At 34.9% G+C, this 20,809-nt stretch overlaps 1 protein-coding gene across 2 annotated transcripts; it reads right to left on the bottom strand.

The window, feature by feature from the left end:
• On the bottom strand, positions 1–12,315 carry LOC136032716 (high mobility group protein HMG-I/HMG-Y-like). 2 transcript variants are annotated; one of them, XM_065713027.1, is made up of 4 exons: positions 12,250–12,315; positions 9,144–9,230; positions 6,404–6,514; positions 1–248 (listed from the first exon to the last, which is right to left on the bottom strand). In XM_065713027.1, the coding sequence occupies exons 2-4, from the start codon at positions 9,207–9,209 to the stop codon at positions 141–143; spliced, it is 285 nt and encodes a 94-aa protein (XP_065569099.1). In that variant the 5' UTR covers positions 9,210–9,230; positions 12,250–12,315; the 3' UTR covers positions 1–140. The 2 variants fall into 2 exon arrangements, with proteins under 2 accessions (XP_065569099.1, XP_065569100.1); XM_065713028.1 differs by lacking the exon at positions 12,250–12,315 and adding an exon at positions 12,198–12,247.
• Positions 12,316–20,809: the final 8,494 nt, after the last annotated feature.

Here is a 20,809-nt window from a genome sequence, read left to right as displayed (position 1 = left end):
TTCAAAAAGTTTGATTTTTATTAGAAAGGACTTGTACTAGAAACAAAGATCTGAAATATCATCGGTACATTTACAGTTGTACATAAGAAAAAAGAGGTTTGCTGTTTAGCCTGTTGCATTCTTTGAGGTAGAATACTGAATTATGAGGATTCCTCCTCTTCTTCTGGCTCTTCTGACTGTTCTTCAGCCGATTCTTCTTCCTTCTTCTTCTTCGATGGTCGGCCACGGCCTTTACCAGTACCAGTACTCTGAAAATAAAGATATGCTAGAAATGATGTTTAGTTGGGGGAGGAGCAAGCCATTTTTTCTTCTTTTCTTCCCGAGTTCGTTGATTACTGCTAGAAGTGGTTTTGGGTCGTCTTAAGCACGCTAATATTCATCACGACCTATTTTAAAAGCAAGCGGTAATGTTTATAGTTGTCCTATTACTACTCTATGGACATTTGACTGATGCTTTTTGTGATCCATCTTTTGGGGTACAAAAAAAACAACAAACCACAAAAAAAATTTTTACATATACTTTTGTTACTTTTGTATGAATCGAACAAAATTTCGAAGGGGGGTTGAGGTTCAAACCGGGTACCCCACGGGATACGGACCTACCCATACCCTTCACCACTTTTGTTGCTGCAGAAACAAAGGAAAACATAAGAAAATAATATATGTGTCATATATTTTGTGTATCATATATCGGAGACCCCTGTCTCCGTCATCCAACCGTTCGCTCATTGTCCCCAAGTGTGTCTCTAGTTCCACCCAGCAATCCCCATTTATATATCTATACTTCAATGGAATTTAATACCCTCCAGTGTCGAGCTATCCGCAAGTTTTCGCGCGCTATATAACTATATACTAAAATTTTGATATTCTAATTCTCTAAATGTTTATTCAATTTGCTTTAATTACCCATGTTTTCTCTTTTTCTCTCCTCTTCATTTTCATTTTTTTGTTATAGTCTTTTACAAGTTCGCTTCTAGGATCTTCATTATTATTATTGTTTCTTTCATTATTTGAATAAATTTAATTGAAATTGAATCATAATCGCCTTTATAAGCAGTAAAGGCCATAGAGCCCATCCCCACCACAAAGTCTTCTTACTTTAATTACATAGCCCTCATAGCTTCGGTATGACAATTAATTCATTTTTTTTGTGTTTAAAAGGCATAGTCCTTCTAAAAAAGAAACTTAAATCGTACTCGCCTACCAGTGAACAAGTGAGCAACCCGAAAATTGTTTTAATAGAAAATGTTTGCAATTCAAATTAAGAACATAGGAATGAGCTAAGTTTAGAATGCATAAACTTGAACAATTAAACTGCGTCAATTACAACGTTCGTAAAAAAAAGAAGAAAAAAAGAATATGTATAAGTAAGGGCGTACATGCCGTATTTCGGCATTCTTGATATAAACCGATGTTGTAAAAATGATGGGGTACTTGTTAATTATAGAACAGACCCAAGAAGTGAATCTAGGTTAATCCTAATGAAATATATCAAATATGATGCAAATATAATACTTTTGAAGCAAAATCGAGGAAACTACGACAAATGCCAAACTTGATAGTCACATTTACAAAATACTGTTAGAATTTCTTCTCATTGAGAATTATTTACTCCTCCTAACCAGGACTAATTCTTGAGTTAACTTATCTAATAATTTACTCAATGAGTGGAAAATGGTACCTTCCAGAAGTCAATGACTGATAGTTATTTGCTACTATTTTCATCATAGAACACAAGAGCCTTGTTTTCAGGCCATCCAAATCCAGCAAGGAGTTCGACACAGGTTTTGCAGATTATAGTTTTGAGTACCTTCTTCAAAACGACAAATGTCTTCTTCAGAAATCGTGTTCAACCATGCTATTATAGCGCATTAGAATTTTGAAAAACCTGTGTCCAACATGCCTGGAGCCCAGAAGATGAAAACGCTTTAAAGTTTTGCTTGGTTGAATACGGAGGACCTAAAAATGATTTTTGTCGAACCCACTCAAAACACGCGTCAAACTCGGTGCCTGAAAACACAACTAAGACAAAGGCCCAATTACTTACTTAAGCACATAAAGGGCGAAACTTGAGGCTGTTTGCCCCCTTTTTAGATATCTTTTGAAACCCTTTGGCTTTTAAAATTCTAGTTTATTATTATTTACATTTTATTATTTTTGTTTCTAGTTTATTATTTTTGACTTCCTTCCGATACATGTTGGTGAGATTTTTCTAGAATCGTTATCTTCACGATTTTGTTTGGTTTCTCAGTTTTCCATATTCTTCGTTTCTCCTTTTTTTCGTTTTCTCCCTTTAAATTCTATATGTTGGATTCCTTCTTTCTCATATTTTTATATTACAAATTTCTGTAGTGACATTTGTCAAATTACCTGCTTCTTTCACGATATGTAAGGTGATTCCGAGAATGTTCTGACTTAAGTTTTTATTACTAACTATGAATACAAAATGTAATTCGATTTTGGACGTTCGAATTACGAAGTATCGAATTCGAAGTATGGATGAACCAATTTAATGACTCAGCAGAGTTACTAGAGGTGCGACATCAGAGGCCAAGCTTGTTCCAACATTTTAAATATATATATATGTACTAAAAACTATCAGTCATCCATCAACAATTTTCAATCAACTAATGCTAATGACAAACTTATTCATCATGAAAACTGTGAGAAAATTTTGCAACAACTTCCGTGTTATTTAGCAAAAGGACCTAAGATTACTTTTCCTAATTTTACAGTAGAACAAAACGAAAATTAAGACATACAATGAAAAAATCTTTCACACAAATCCGAATTTAAGATAATTGGATTTTTAAAGACTGGCGCATACAGTTGTAAAAGGGCGTATAAGCATTGCCGTATGAACGACTTCGAATACTATGTTAAAACTTCCAGATATGTTGATGGGGATATTGAACTGACCAAAAGGCACTATGTACATACTGCTAATACTACTACAGCTACTACGACGACTGGCCTTTTTGGGGGGCCCCTTCTTATCTTTAACAGGGACAAATACAGAGTGAAAAAGTCTTTCTTACAAATCTGAATCTAAGAAACTCGAAACTTTAAAGACTTATTCCTAGTTAACTTTTCGATCGGAATTCAATGGAGATGTCCAAATTTTTGCGTTACTTAGAAGGAAAGTTCTTTTTTACACCGTTTTGGAACAATATATAAATCGATCAGCATTTATGTTTAGAAGGACTTAAGTCCTTAGAAAGACTTAAGTTCTTTTTTACACCGTTTTGGAACAATATATAAATCGATCAGCATTTTTATGTTTAGAAGGACTTAAGTCCTTAGAAGGACTTAAGTTCTTTTTTATACCGTTTTTGAACAATATATAAATCAATCAGCATTTATGTTTAGAAGGACTTAAGTCCTTAGAAGGACTAAGTTCTTTTTTACACCGTTTTGAAACAATATATAAATCGATCAGCATTTAAGAGTAAACCATATTGAATAGATCAATCGATAGATCTCTTCAAACCCTTTCGAACCACATGCATAACTCATTTTCAGAATAAAAAGTGGACTTATGCCCTTTTTGCAAAACTTCACGGATTTTAAAGTCATCTTGTAGATAGTGAAATTACAATAGACATAGTAAATTAAATAAATAGCAATAGAAAAAAAAAACAGAATAAATTCGTCCAGTAGATAGTGAACAAATTTGTTTTGTGGGCAGAAAATAAACAATCCCTGAATCCTTTCCTAACTTATTCATCTTGGACAGTAAATATGGTTAATAAGCAGTGGACTACGAGTAAGTTATTCCTCTAGCCTTTAAAATTCTTTTGTGAACGACCCATAATAGTGCAGAAGAGCTTCTCCAATTCAATGCAGTCAATGCAGTAAGTTTGCAGGCTTCAAAAATGGGGGAAACAGAAATCAGCCCAATCCAAGCAGGAGTATTCTAAAAGATGTTACTGAGTAAGCAGCAAATCCATCATCAGAGTTCGCCACAGTGAAAGTTCAACAGGGTCCGTCTGTCTTATATTACGAAAGAGAAATCATGTTGAAATGACATAAAAAACTTAGACTTAGCGTCTAGGTATATAATGCAGTCACAGTGGACGTCACCAAAGCACCTATCTCTTGAGGGGTGATCTCAGGACCACCCCTTAACGACCGCTTCTTTTTCAATAGCCAAGCAGATTCAGTTATCAAGCGCTTTTCCATAAGCCCTGAGGACCCCAAGACCAAAGAATATGGGAATAACCTCTGTCCCTTACGATAAATATCACCCTAGCATCATTATATTGAGACTTCTGTATCATGTTAATTTAAAAAAAAAAAAAAAAATAATTTCGAGGAAATTAAAGAGAAAAGTTGAACTTGAACAAACTAAAATTATTACTTCACAGCTTATCTAACATATATCAATAAAACTAATGCAGATAAATCAACTGTTGATATTTCCATGTTCGTAGGACTCTAGAAAACTAGCGCTTTAATGAAAACACAAAACAGTATAGGAGTTTTGGTACGGTAAAAGTAAACCCTTTTAAGGAAACTTTTGACAGCATAAAAGTAAAGCATTTTTAGATTGTTGTGTTATTTTTTTCGCTTAATTTGGCATCACTTCTGTACAATGAGCTCAGTTCAATGGTTTACTGTCGTTTTGGATCTGAAAAGGACATTTCATAATTATTGTGTTGATAAGTTCGAAGTGAAGGAATCTTATTAGTATCAAGACTAGACACTCGCTTTAAAATAAGGATCAAAACTTGAAATTCTCCGTTTTATAGAGAGGAATAACTAGATTTCCAGAGTGCATACTATGGTTGGTATGTTCTTCATTTTAAGTAATACTAGGTGAGACTAAGATGTTACATGATAAATCAATCCATTATTTTATATGCAGTGTAATGACTTTAAACTTATTATTTTTACGCCTAAGTTTTTAAGATAATTTTAATTGTATACTGAAAGTTACTGATAACACACCTCGTAGGATTATGAAAAGCGGTATAGATTAATTTCCCTTCCAAGAAAAACCTTACCCCGAACAAAAATCCTGGATATGTCATTGCTTGGTGGTAAGCAGAATCTAAGTTCTAGCTGGACTAGTATTGAACTAGGGGTGATTATTCATTATTTATTACTATTCATTAGTATTTACACTTATATTACTTTTGTTATTAATAATGCTACTTATACTATAAACTTATTCAGTTATTATTCATTGCTCCGTTTTTTGAATTTGTTAGATAGAGAGAGAGAAAGGTTTATTTAAACAACAATCGTAGCTCAAATGGCTAATTTGATGTTGAAATACAAAACATATTATTATACAGTATTATATATTGACTTTTAAAAAAAAGGGGAAGAAAGAGTTCTGGTAGCGGTTTATACGAGCGCGCACGGGCACAAGTTTTAGCTTCTGTCTCGTACGGCTGACTGTCAGGGCTTCTGGTGATAAAATCTCACAGTGAGCAGGGTTAGACAGCAGCATTTTGCCAAACCTCAGGATAAGGTCACCCAAACGAAGTTCCAAACTTTGGAGTTCAAGGGTTGCTAGGGCATCATGGTAGGAAATGTCTCTATTACTCAGAATGATCCTGGTTGCCCGTTTTTGGAATGACTCCAGTTCCTGCATTAGATAGGCGGGTTCTTAATACTGAAGGACCCCAGATGGGACAGGCGTATTTGTTATTTATTGACATAAGCTAGTATTGAACTAGAGGACCTGAATATTTATTTCTTATTCATTATTGCTTACATTTATAATTATTACTCTTTCTACACATATATTTATGCTCTATACTAATTTGTTCAATACTCATTATTCTGCTAGAATTGAACTTGACTCGAATATCAAGAAATCGGCTAGAACTGAACTAGATGAGCTGATTATGGAGGAATCCCAATAAAAATAAAATGTCTTACTATCTTAAATAGATAATGCAGTTTTCTCAATTACAACTAATTAAGTTAAGAGAATAATGTACCTTAATGAATCACCATATATCGTCCATTATAAATATTTTTTTATTTTCAGCTACTGTTTTTTAGTTTTTTTAGCCTAACTATTTAGAACCGATTTGGAAGTCTTCCCATAACTTGTATTTTCCAAAATCTAAGGAGGGGGTTGTATAAATTTGTCGCTTTTCAAAAAATTCCACAAACAAATTTTTCAATGGAAATATCCCCCCCCAACGGTACTTTTCAAATATAGGGGTGGGACGGTCTAGGTGGCACATCTCCCCCCCCCCCCAATTGAAGCCACCGAATTTAGCATCACGTGTTTACGTCAAAATGTTTCAAACACAGATTTACTTCTTTTTTTAATGTTGTTATTTTTAATTATCTGATTATTATACGTTAAACGCACGTCTAAGTTTACTATTTCCAAATAGCCTAGGCAATCCAGGAATATTGACAAACATAATATACTAACCTTGGCCGTTTTTGTAGCTGTCTTCTTCTTTCCGGTTCCCTTTGGTCGACCTCTTCCTCTTTTAACTGGAGTCTCTTCCTCAGATGCTACTTCGGCTTTCCTCTTTTCACCCTAATAAAATAAAAATAAAACTTTTAATAAATACGGTTGACATCTCAAGAGATGTATAAAATACTGAAAAATGAGGTGAAAGAAGAGGAAAAAGAACAAGAAAGGCGAGAAAAAGAATAAGGTATTGAAGAAAAAAATAAATAACTGTATAATGCGGATTGAGAGCCTTCAAACAGAAAGAAATAACACTTTAAAGAGACGAAAAAAACATAAATAGTTAACAAGGAACTTAGACTGTTCAATATACTATATAGTAAAAAATACCAGGCAAGTAGCCAAAGGGACGTTTCAGCATATCCAATAAATTTTTTACCTAATTTCTCTGACGTTATTGTAAGGAGCTTAAGATAATACTAATGAAAATAAAAAATGCTGTTTAAAATCAAGCACTCAAAATTTAAATTACAAAATGTGTGACTTAAACATTTTTATTTTTTTTTTTTTCTGGAGATGGATTATCCGCCTATCGAAAAATTGGCAGAAGTGGAAACACTGGATAGTGACCAGATGACTTTTTCTAGCAATCAGGTAACCACCACTATGAACATACTCCTCCACAACAAACACATGGTGATCACTGCACCGAAGCATTGCACATATTACACTAAATGCTCTAAATGCCATGTATACTACTACCGATTACAATATTTAACATTTTTTAAATCCTAGGAAGTTTCCTAGGCTTAGCCGGAGTCGACCCAGCTCTAAATGGGTACCTGGAGAAATCTGGGAAAGGTAAACAGGAAGGGTGTGCGAAAGCACAGGATGGCTGGCCCCCATTGCACTTCCTGGCTGAAGGGCCAAGAAACGGAGATCAGCACCGCCGGTAAGGACTGTAAAGTCTAATGCCGTATCCTTTACCTTTTTTTTTTTTTTTAGGAAGTTTCAGATTTGTCCCTTTTTCCCAGCGGTGGCCTACTAGAAAATCGTAGTGACGAACAAACGATTATTTGGAAGCTAATCTTTGGGAGCTAAACACATAGCGTATGTCCGCCCCATTCTGGAATATGCGTGCCCTGTTTGGGTGCCCTCAGCACTTAGAATAATGTATCTTTGCCAGGAGCTTGAATCGGTTCAGAAGCGAGCGGTATCGATCATCTTGGGCCGCCGTGACATCCCCTACGAAAAGGCTCTGGAAGTGCTAGGACTGCCGTCACTCCAAAACCGGTACAAAACTCTGATAATGAGTTTCGGAAAGTACTTGCTTTCTAAACCTCAGCACCGTGACATTCTACCTGATCAACCTCTACCATCAAGAACGAGAAAGCAAGATAAGTTAGTTCCCGTTAAAGCAAGAACAAACCGATATGGTAATTCTTTCGTCCCGGTTTTCGTCAAAATGTATAATAAGAGTTAATATTTATAGTTTCATTTATATTTACAAGTGTAGTTTGATTTTGTACATGTTGTAAAGAAACACAAATCAGCGATAGTTATCAAGCTTTTGCTATTAAACCTGTCTACTACTACTACTACTACTACATCTAAAATGGGAAAAGATAAGACGACAATAAAGAGCCGTTATGACCATTTTGAGTCACGGTGGGACCAAACAGAGCGAGGTCCGATAAGGACCAAATATAGTCGACTCGAAATTCTGGATAGCAAATCGATTCAATATCGAAGAAAAGCAGCAAGATGATTTTTTCACGCGATCCAACGTATAAAGAAGCATAATGAAAAAGAGAAGAAATAAAAAATAAAGACAAAGAAAAAAACAACTTCCGAACAATATAAAAGAATACAAAATACAAAAATAATTCAGAAAATATTTGTAAATTATGGTCAATGGCAAAAATTAAACCAAGACTTAAAACCTTAAGGCTTAATATGAAATAACAAGAGCTAAGAGCTCATATGGCACTTGTGACGAGGTCGGGAGAGCCAAGAGCTCATATGGTATGAGCTCTGGCAAAATTCTAAGAATCAATAGATTGCTTCAAAAGGAAAATCAGAAGCTTATTGCCAGTCGGGATTTCAAATAAGAGCTCTGAGTCACGAGGTCCTTCTAAATATCAAAATTCATTAAGATCCGATCACCCACTCGTAAGTTAAAAATACCTCAATTTTTCTAATTTTCCTCTCCCTTTAGCCCCCCAGATGGTCGAATCGGGGGAAACGACTTTATCAAAGTCAATTTGTGCAGGTCCCTGACACACCTACCAAATTTCATCCTCCTAGCACGTCCAGAAGCACCAAATTCACCAAAGCACTGAACCCCACCCCTAACTCCCACAAAGAGAGCGGATCCAGTCCGGTTACGTCAATCACGTACCTATGACATTTATAAGCGTTTCCCAAAATTTTCGGTTTCCCCCTCCTACTCCCTCCTATGTCAACAGATCTCGTCTGGATTTGAAATAAGAGCTCTGAGACATGAGTTCCTTCCAAATATCAAATTTCATTAAGATCCGGTCACCCATTTTTAAGTTAAAATACCTCATTTTTCTAATTTTTTCAAATTAACAACCCCCAGCTCCCCTAAAGAAAACGGATCCGTTCCAGTTATGTCAATCACATATCTATAACTTGTGCTTATTCTTAAAAATTATTATTAAATTGATTAAATTATTAAATGTGCTTATTATTTAAATTGTATTAAAGTTAATAGTTAAAAATATGTACTTACTGCTTCTTCACTTTTTTCAGCCTTAGGACGGCCACGCCCTTTCTTCTTTGTTTCTGTATCAGCCATGACTAGTTTATGGATTAATAACTGAAAAAATGAAGGTTATATCAAAAGGAGGGAAACGTTCAAAGATAATAGGGCTACTTGAGAATGTTGGCGCACATACATAAAACTTTGGAAAGACCGAGCGCCCCCCCCCCGAGAACCTGCAATCGGGAGTATATTTTTAAACCATGTCACTTTCGTGAGCGCCATCGACATAAAGCTATGTGACCATATAATACACTAAACTATTATTGAAAACAGGCAAATAAAAAAAAAGAACAATCAGGAATCCCGGGAGGAACTGACACAATGTCTACCGTATCCCTCCCGTCCACGTATATACGTGACACCAACGCGTCAGGGAATCCAAATTCTGTTGGCACCCATTGTGGAAGCAAATTCATTTTTGGGAGTTTATGAGAAAATACGTCACAATAACAAAACTGTTGGCACGTTCCGTGCCTTATAGGTGTGCCAAGTGAAGCACGGGGGGCATGGGGTGGAAGTTTCCCACATGTGTTATGAGGACGAGTTGGGGTGTATACGCGTCCCTTATATGGTGTAGTGCGCCAAATATGGAAAAAAATGGCGCTCTGAGTCTGAATAACTAAGTCAAGAACCCCTTGACTTGTACACAGTGTACTTGACATGAACATTTCTGTTGAAATTAAGATTCCAAAAAGTAGGTATTTATAAAGCCCCCATCCCAACCCTCCTGCTTACATGCTCACTGAGCCCTTAGCAAATTGTCGTAACTGTTTTTGATGACAATTCACTCGAAGACATTTTATACACTTGTCAGATGTTGAACATTTGCAAAATACATGAACCAGGCTACCGCATAAATATTAATACCTTGTAAATATTTATGCTGTGAATCAGGCTAAGACGGGTCAAACAGGTTTCATTACAGACAGACAAAACACATTTCTTTCCTCGTCACGAAAAAAAAACTTAATTAGATAATCTGCTTAACCACAGCTATTTTATTTTTATCGTGTCCAGTCTCAGTAATTAATAAGAGATAGAATTAAAAAATAAAAAATAAATACATAAATTACTACAAGGAAGTTTTTCAGTTTCTGAGATAAAAATCAAAGGAATTTTTTTTAATTCAAGAATTTTATTTTAATATAAACAGGTTTTATGTCATTGGATGTTTTAGAATTAAAGTTAATACAGAATTGAAAAATAATCATATCCGATACATTGTTTGATGAGACAAGCCTTTTATTAAAAGAGGAAATATCCAACTTGAGATAAAAGAAAATTCCTTAGTTTAAATATATATATATATATATATATATACATATATATATATATATACATATATATATATATATATATATATATATATATATATATATATATATATATATATATATATATATATATATATATATACTAATGTTGAAAAACCGAAAAAAACTAAATAAGCACTAGAATCGAAACCTTATTTCTTATGTTATGGGACTTTTCCAAAAAGGATAATAGAAAAAAAAATAATCAGGTACTCGTCTACCCTTTCTGACAAGAAATGGTGTCTAAAATCAATAGCTCTATTCAGAATTTTAAATCTTAGATTACCAGGGCCTAAGTTTCAGATCAAACCCTTTAATAAACATTTTAAAAATTAAAGTAAGAATAACATTTATTAGCAGATATACCAAGCTTTAATTGTTATATTTTTGGCAAATTTTTAACAAAATGGAAGAAAGATCTAAAAAAAATTTTTTAATTTATATAATTTATTTCCTTTTCATTTATTCTAGATAAAATTCTCGATAGTATCTAAATTAAGATACCTCCCCCCCAAAAAAAAATCAATCTTTTCTTTTCAGAAATGGGATCTAAAATTAAGGGTAAGTACACACCAAGATTCATCCGGTCAAAGAAAGTCTAATAACGAAAACGTAGTAGGCTACCATATTATCTTTCCCATTCAACAATTTTTAAATATAATGGTCTCTACGGGACCCCCTCCCTCGACCTTGTTCAAGTGCTTGTTTATGTCAATTTCGAAGTAGGAAAACAGTATTTTTTGCTCTCTTAGATGTGGGATAACCGGTTTTGTCTTAGTATGCAGTGTACTTGTACAGGTAAAAGAATGCATTGGACTTCTATGATTTGGGCTATACATTTACATATTAAGGAGGGGGGACAAAGTACAGCGGGTCTGCATGCATATGTGTCAGCTACAAGGATTCTACATATTATGAGTAGCCTAAGCCTAAGAATTGTTTTCCAACTTCCCTCTGTCCAAATACTTTACCCCCACCTCCTTAATATACAAATATATAGCCCGGATAATACAAGTCCAATGCATTCTGTCACATGTACAAGTAGATGCAAAGTAAGATAAACCGGTTATCACACATTTGATAGAGCAAACTTCTCGAGTATGTTTGGTAGCCTATAATTCAGAAGTATCCCTATATCTAACCTCATTAGGGGGGGGGGGGGGTGCGGGACAATTGTCCTGGTAGCGACTATTATATTTGGAAACCACACTTCGAGGGGAGTCAAATGGTACTATGCCTACTACCCTCTCGATACTATAGTGATCAATTCGGAAGAGGATAGGCCTATGCGCAAGAATATTACGATTAAGTACACCAAATTATAGAAATACACTAGAAATTTAGATTCTCAAAAAAAAAATTATAAAAGAACTCAACTTATAAAAAGGTTCAAAGAACTAATTGTGGTAATTTTTTTCAAAATATCAAAAGCCATACAAAATTAAAAAAAAAATACTAGAATCAAAATTTGCACTTTATGTTTATTCAGAAAAATTCCCAGAATTTTTTACAGCCTAACAACCTTAAAACAAATAAAAAAAAACACGAGTCCATTTCCTGATCAGAAATGGCGTCTAAAATCAATAGACCTTCCGAATTTTAAATCCTACAAAATCAGATCGCAAATACAAATCTTAATATACAAGAAAATAGTTTAATAACTAAGCTAAATATATAAATTAATAGAGGGTACACAAAAATTCCTTACTTCTTAAATAAAAATTACAAAGATAGCCTACGAAAACTTCAAATTCACTTACAGTTTATCCACAGCTTGTCTGGTAAAGAATTTCTGTTAGGCTTTTGATAGTACGCCAAGAGAATTTAGAGGCAAGAGCTCCCATTGGTGGATTGAATAAAGGCGGGAAAACTGCCATAAAAGCATTTCCCCCTCTTTTAACACCTGCTGGGGGGGATTTGCTTTTATAGTATGAGGATTTTGCATTAAGCAAACTGAAAGTAAAATTAAAATTTTCTGAATTATTTTAACGGAAGTTATTGTAGAGATAAATGTAATTCCGTATTCAATCGTGTCTGTACTAGGGGGAAAATTGGGGCTTTAAATTGCGAGGGGGGGGGGAGTATTTTGTATCATATGACCCTCACGGAAGTCTTTGAAAAATTAGGCTAAAAGTGATGGAAAGCATAGGTTTTCCGAGGTGTAAAATTAAGATCGGTCATTACTATGAAAAAGGTTTTTTTTTGCGAGGAGGGGGGTATTTTAAATCATATGGCCCTCACGGAAGCCTTTAAAAAATTAGGCTAAAAGTGATGGAAAGCATAGGTTTTCCGAGGTGTAAACCTAAGATCGGTCATTACTATGAAAAAGGTTTTTTTTTATTATTTTTTTTTTTTTTTTAGTTGAATTCCTGAGCTGCATATGTAACGTGCACGAAGGGGACTTTCTAATCACAGTCCTAAGAAATATGATTTCCCCCAAAATTTTTAATACACCATATATAGTTCATTTTTTACTGCTCTTCTTTATTTCTGCCTCCCCTCAGAATTCAATATATCGAAATAACCCCCTCCCCCTATGAATCTCTGAGTTAAAATTAGGATAGGAAGTGGATATCTCTCCTCTCGCCTAAAATTGAAAATTTTGTGATCTTTCCATTAGTTATACGCATAACCTCTGGTTCCTACTGGTGCAATTTTTTTTAACGGCTCACGGATAGCGGGTACCAAAAAAATCTCAAAAATGTTAACACAGAAATGGTTCACTACAGCCGTTGACACGCAAAAATATTATGAGACATTTAAAAAGCATATGCATAAAAACAGGCAAAATCAAGTTCTAGAAGCCAAGGGCCAACCTATACTACCCTAGACTAACTATACCTAATGAAAACTATAAGCCTTATCTCTTTGGCCCATTTCCCTGGAAATATCCCACGGGACTCGCCTATTAATATTTTGTCAGAACCCTCATGGTGTTTTATATTTAAAAACAATTATTGACAAGAAACGTAACATAAACACATCCCCTTCTGTTTGTCAGATATTAATGGAAAACTTTTGATAAACATTTTTAGTTTCTCAGTTACTTGAAATAAATGGCTCTGCAAAGCTTTCCATTCAAAATAACGGACGTGATATTCAACGGCTCAGTAGAAATATTTCAACAGAGCCGTTGGACCGTTGTGAAGCAGAAACTCACAGGAAAAAACGGAGGAAATTTGACGGATCACGGAAAAACCACCGTTTTTGCGTGAAATCGCATCAGTGGGAACCCAGGTTAACCCGTTTAATGTACCCATTTTTCGAGTTTTATTGAATCTGTGTTCCTTCCTGAAATGCCTGACCTTCCAAAATGAAGTCCCACCTACCAGGCACGTACCCAAAACTTTTTTTTTTTGGGGGGGGGTCGCAGTGATAAGGGTATGTTTTTGGGGGAGTACATTAATAAACGTATATATATATATATATATATATATATATATATCATGAAAAGAGAAATCACCAATGCTACAGCACAAACACAAAAAAAAAAAAAAAAAAAAAAAAAAAAAAAAAAAAAAAAAAAAAAAAAAAAAAAAAAAAAAAAAAAAGGAGACAGAAGGAGAAAAGGAAGACTGTTTTCCTAAATATATATATATATATATATATATATATATATATATATATATATATATATATATATATATATATATATATATATATATATATATATGTATATATATATATGTGTATTTGATAATTTGAGCAAGAAGTGCCATGAAATTAAAGAAACTTTATGATTTCGGGGGGGGGGGCAGGCCCCCCGGGTATATCACTTCAACAGACGTGCCTAAGTTTTAAGTACCAGAAAAACTGTATGTTAAGCCTTAGAATGCGACATATTGCATTCAAATTTCAAGAGTCAAAAATCGAGGAGCTGCCGACTTTCAGAAATCGTGTACACCAGGTAGGGGTTGGCAAAAGTGTGCCAAGTGCGGCAGAGCTATGCTAAACGTTGGGAGAACAGTGTCATGCGTAGATTAAATGTGTGGCATACGTCGTTCTCCAAGATATATATATCAGTTAGAGGAAAGTGGGTGACCCCCTCAACAATAATAAAACAATTGGAGTTGCTACCTTCCAAAGCAATCAATGACAATCTGATAGAGAAATATGCTCTGGAATGGTACCAAGTTTAAAGTGAGATTCGTCTATCCAAACTGAGATTTGTCCAAAAACTTTCCCTACCCAGTCTGTATAATTCAAAACAAAGGGTTATGAATACGTCTTTTTCGTATTTTACCCCCCCCCCTTCTCCTTAGCAAATTCTCCGATTTTTTACTAAAGTAGTTTAGACTTCTGAGTTTATTGAGGAGATGTGAGTTATAAATTTTTGTACATTTTATTTCCTAGATGTATCAAGTACTTATCTCGGGGATTCGGCTATTCTTTGTTTGTGAACTCGTTTTTGCTCTACAAGAAACTAAAAGCCCCTTTTGTGGTTCGTCTGAAAATCACCCTTACTTTTATATGGAACAAATAAAAACAGCGTGTTTGTGCTTTTCATTTGGCCCTCCCACCCTTCAGGGGAAATCGTCTTATTTTCCCCTAGAGAACAAGCAGATGATTCTTTGGAGGATGAAAAAACGAACCTGTGGGTCTTTTTTTATATCTCCGTGAGGGGAGGGTTTTCGAACGAAAAGTAAAGGAAATATTAAGATCAGCAAAAATAAATTCATATAATAATTCAAATTCAAAGCGACCAGGTAGGTAGGTAGGTAGGTAGGTAGGTATGCGTTTATGTCATCCAAAGAAACTACTAAAATTGTACTAAAAAAAACAACAATATAATTTACAATTTATTACAAAAATTGTTTTGTAATTCTTCCTTTGAATAACATAAGGTTTTCGAACCACCTAACACTCTCTAGAATTAAGTTCCAAATATCAACACCTAAATGTTTGATGTAAACCCAGATCGCGTTATATACCTGATTTCACTAGTCAACTGTTTTGAGTTCCTAGTAGAATAATCCTTATAATTTGAATTACATCGATAAAAACTTCTAGAATACTGAGGAGACAATCCATTTAAAACCTGTTGTACAAAAATCAAAATCTGCTGAGACTTAATAAAATCATTATTCAAAATATCTAAATCTCTAAAACAATCTCTATCCCCAAAACTTCTAATTGTCTTATTTTGCATAATCTGGACCCTTTTCACATGACTAGAATAATTGCTTGCATACAATGAACAACCATACACTAAATAAGGATGAACAATTGAATAATAAATTGCTTTCAGAACATGTAAAGGAAAAAATTATGAAATCTTCTTAAAATACCAACTCCGCGAGCCGACTTTGGAGATGAAACTTTGCAATGATGAATCCAACTAAGATTTACATCAAAATAAAATCCTAGATATCTACATTGAAAAACCTGACTAATGGAAACACCTTGTAAAAGAATACTATGACAATTATTTACAACTTTACCAATACGACTAAAAATCATATAATTAGTCTTCTCAATGTTCACTACAATAAAACTATGCTTTGGGAACTGGGATAATTTTCCAGAGTTGCATTATTTATCTGTATAAGATCCTCGACAGATTTCGCAATCACTGTAAGCACTGTGTCATCTGCGAATGATGTAACTACGGCATCAGGAAGGTAAAAACGCATTGTGTCCACGTACATCAGAAAAACTAAAGGTCCTAATACCGAACCTTGGGGCACTCCATAATTCACATTGAAGGCTTTCCCTACCACATTTTAACTTTGATGGACCTACCATGCAGGTAAGACCTAAACCATTCCAAAAACTTTTCGAGGATTCCTAAACAAGCTTACCTTTTTAAGAAAAGATTAAGATCAACGGTATCAAATACATTTCTAAAATCTATGAACACAGTAAGAGGGATGTGATTCCTTTCTAGGGCACTATCAACGCACTCCATTAGATGGTATTCCGCATGAACAGTTGAATGTTTAGTTCTGAAACCGAACTGTGACTCACTTAATATTCCGAGCTTGTCTAAATATTCATACAGCTGTCGATGTACTATTTTCTCGTATATCTTTGAGAATAGTGGTAAGAAGCTTATAGGTCGATAGTTCGTCATATCTTGCTTATTGCCTGATTTGAACAGTGGTAGGACCTTTGCTTGCTTAAGCGCTTCAGGGAATTGGCCGACTTCAAGTGACAGGTTAACGAGGTAGAGAAGACATGGTAGTAGATACACTGAAACTACTTTGAATGCTTTCATATTCAAACCGTCAATACAGCAGCATTTGACTTTAAATTCTTCACAATTTTTGCTAACTCTTCAATTGACGCTTTCTCAAATTGAAAGTTATGATCTTCACTTCGATTATCTTCAAAGAGCGTGTCACTTTTCGCTGGGTCTCCTTGATAAGTGTCTTCCTTGATTCTACCTCCAATACCAGAGAAAAATTTACCAAACCCGTCAACAATCTGCTGCTTACGATTGACTGTAACACCCTCGACAGTGATAGCATTTATGAGGCCATCATGTTTACCTGTGTCTTTAATCACGCCATTAATGGTCTGCCAAGTGCCCCGCATATCTCCTCTTTGTTCATTACATTTTTCAATGGAACATTTTTTTTAGAACGTCTTAACTTATTCACTAAATTTCGTCGACAAATATATTCATTTTACTTTCTTCAGATGAGTCATATAAACTTTTGAAGAAGCAAGCGTTACGAGCATTTATAGCTTCAACAACATCATCATCAATCCAGGGTTTTCGAGGGATATCTCGGTCTCTTTTCCTAGTAATTTTCAGGAGTAAGCAGAATCAAATATTGGAGTAATTATCCCAAGAAAATTGTCGAGGGCACGGGAGGGATCCGGTTCTTCACAAACTTTCTGTCATGATATTACACTTATTTGTTCACGAAAATCATGTAAATTTTACACCAAGTCGCTACTGCACTACGCTCATGTAAAGTTTACGGCTAGTCTTTTCATAAGTCGGGCATTGTTGCTTTATCGTACATGTAACACAAAGATGATCAGATCCCGGATGGATCATGAAATCACATTAAGAATCAGGTACTAAATTTGAAGGGAGAAGCAAATTATCAATAAGAGTAGCAGAATGTTCAGTTATTCTAGAAGGAAGGCGATTCATAGGAAAATAACCATGCGATAACATCAAGTTACAAAAATCAAAATTATAACTATTCAAACATAACAAATCAAAATTAAAATCACCATGATTATACGTTCATTTCTTACAGACAGAAGTATGCATAAATAATCATCAAATAAATCAAGGAACTCAACCGAGGGACTGCTAGATGGCTTATAAACCAAATAAATTACTATCTTTTATAATCATCAAATACAATTTCCAGTAAAAAGAATTTCAACCTTACCTTCAATCCAAAGGTATAAACATCCCTCTCTTTTATTTCTCTCATTATTTCATTTTTCAGCAAAAAAGACAAACGTCCTTGTCTCATCCGATTTCTCACCTTCGAAATCATTTGGTATCTTCGAAAAATATAAGACGTGAGACAGCTGTCCATAGATAAAAACGTTTCACAAATACCTAATACATCAATACTACTATTCATAGCAGACAAAAAATTTTCAATACCCTCAGACGATGACGTAACATGAGAATTCCATTCAGAAACACGAAAACTCTCATTTTCTTTCGGTATTGAAAAATCAAATATTACATACTGACTTTTTCTTACTGGCTCAGGGCATTTTTCAACACTATCTTGAGGAATTTTACATTCTAAGATTTATTTAACATCTAATGCTTTATTTTCTAACTCCTCCAAGCGATCCTCCTGGTATAACGGCAATATTAATTACTAAAAAATAAAAACAATATAAACCGTACTGATTCCCTTTGAAGAAAAAAAATAGAAATAATAATACATAAAAAAAAATAAATAAAAACAATCTAAGCGACATCTTGCAACGACAATAGGCAAAGGGGGAAAGTATCAATCACAAGGCGTATATAAATGTGACCTTGATCAGACCACACTTGTTTATTTCCGTATTTCTCAAGTGCTATGTTCAGAATGTCTCGTCTCTGCTTTGTTAAGTTTTTTGATACAAGTATACCAGTGCGCGCCAACTTCGAATTGAGCTCAAAAACTTTCTAGGTAATTTATTTCGACCTGAATTTGACTAGGACCGGAGCTATGGCATCTTGAAGAGTTGTACAACTGTTTAGTTTAAATATTCTCACTTCCACAAATGTCACCATCAGATACTCCGAATATTTCCATTTCATTACGAATCACACTCCCAATTGCTGACCTTAGGTCACTACTTGGAGGTAGTGACCTTCTCTCCTCAAGAAATGTTATTTGATTTCTTAGGAATTTCAGCTCGTTACTGAGGGCTAGAAATTTCAGTTCAAACTCAACAATCAAAGCTGAGTAAACCTCACTGACGTTAGTTGAACTCTGAGCTTTTACGGCATTCAAAGTGACACTGGATAGAGACTGCCTACCAGCAGCAGTAGCCACCAGTTTTTCATCCAGTTTCCCGTCTATTTTTTGCAAGATTTTCCATCAGACTTGGATTCCCTGTTCAGTAGCGGAAATGCAAGTAATAATAACCGATGACTTCGCTATACTTTGTTGCCCAGGAATTGGAATTTGAGTTATTAGCTTATCTTTGCAAAGTTCTATATAAATGTTCAGTTGATGGATAAAATTCTCAAATGCTCCCTTTACACCCTTGCTAGTAGATTTCATAGCTTCAGCCTTACTTGCCTCAAACTGCATAAGCTGTGACTCGAGAACAAACTGGGTGTCATGTGACCAGTAGCAAAAAACCAGATACTTCAGGTTCTTGACTTTGTGTTGACAGTCTTTGGATCCATAACCTCAATAATACGAACTGGCCAATCAGGAAATCCTCGAAACTTTGCTAGATCCAGATCATGAATACTAAATTTATCCATTATCTGTAGCTTAAATTTATCAAGAGTAATTTACAATAGTTTAAAAAGAAACTCGTAACTGTTAGTGGGGCAGGCCCACGTCAGCAGTGGCAATCACCATTTGACAGGGGGCCCAGTGAAACGTAAGACCTGCTAATTGATTTCTTCACCGTATTTAAAAAAAACATCCAAATATCTGAGCATCCAAAATACTCGTGCCAATGATCACACGTACTAATTATCAGAAATCACGAAATGCGACTGCACTGAGTGAATGCTAAATGCAAACAAAATAGGCTAAAAAGTCCTTTGTAAATAGACGCAAGGGGGACAATATTAAACCCACCACTTTCCAAAAAATGCAGCTGTGATATCAATTGTGCACCAATTTTGATTTGTGAAGATTTTAGTGAACATTTTCTGATGAAACCACTCCTGGGACCCTTGGGAATACGGAACGTGATATCAAGTCTAACCTTGTGGTAATATTCGGGAGAATTATTTCATGGTTTAATGCGAACTACATGGCCTTGAATGTTGGTAAGTCACATTTTCATATTTTTCTCGAATTAGTATAGCTTTCCCTCAACTTACACAGCTTCAGATGTCACAAGGCTCCTTGTGTAGACCATTGAATGGGGTAGTCTGGTTTATTGAAATCCTGCTTGATGAGAACCTTTTATTTAGAAACCATATAGCCATGATTAGAGTTAAGGTCTCATGGATTTGGATATCATTCGAAAACTTAGACACACGGTTCCTGGATCTATTCTGCAGCTTCCTTTTCTCTGCCTTGTCCAGTCATATGTTTCTTATTGTCCCATTGAATGGCTGTCTACTTTTCCGTTTACACTGCGGTCACTTTATGTCACGCATAATAAAGCATGGGGTCTGGTTATGGACAACAACCCTTCCTCACCAGCACCGCTCTTAACTCTATGGTCTATTTACATTAGTTCTTGTGCTTCTTTTTTCTTTGATCAGCTTCACGGCAATCTTCCGAAATCTCTTCGAAAAACTCCTGTGTTTGTTTCTGATTCAGCACCGTATAGCCTTTGTTCTTCATATAATATCTGCATTCCGCCTACCCTTACTATTTGATCAGATTTCAATCCCCTCATAGCTTGTCAACTAGGCTGCCAAATTGACACATTTTGTGTCAAAATGACACAATTTGATATTGCGTGACACAATGACACATTCAGTCGAAAAAATAACACAATCGACGAAAATGACACATTTTTCAATAAAAACTATACATTTTGGTCATCCAAGTCTTGTTTTTTAAATGGTAGTGGAAGAAAAGTAAAATTTCGATATTCTACCTCCAGAAAAGCTACAAATTAACGGAAGGGAATAGCGTTACCTATCAGTAGCAGCAGTCCACAGGCGGTGCGGAACATGACAGATGGCATGGCCATTTAAAA

This window comes from Artemia franciscana, chromosome 11 (genome assembly GCF_032884065.1).
Source record: "Artemia franciscana chromosome 11, ASM3288406v1, whole genome shotgun sequence".
Taxonomy (NCBI): Eukaryota; Metazoa; Arthropoda; class Branchiopoda; order Anostraca; family Artemiidae; genus Artemia; species Artemia franciscana.
The sequence above is the reverse complement of the archived record's forward strand: the minus strand, read 5'-3'. Positions and strand labels throughout refer to the sequence as shown.

Excerpts from the sequence above, each read along its gene's own strand:
- LOC136032716 (XM_065713027.1), bottom strand. The coding sequence starts at position 9,209 with ATGGCTGATACAGAAACAAAGAAGAAAGGGCGTGGCCGTCCTAAGGCT. Across the intron at positions 6,515-9,143 it reads CTGAAAAAAGTGAAGAAGCA|GGTGAAAAGAGGAAAGCCGA; the intron begins GTAAGTACATAT and ends TTATTTTATTAG. Across the intron at positions 249-6,403 it reads CAGCTACAAAAACGGCCAAG|AGTACTGGTACTGGTAAAGG; the intron begins GTTAGTATATTA and ends CTTTATTTTCAG.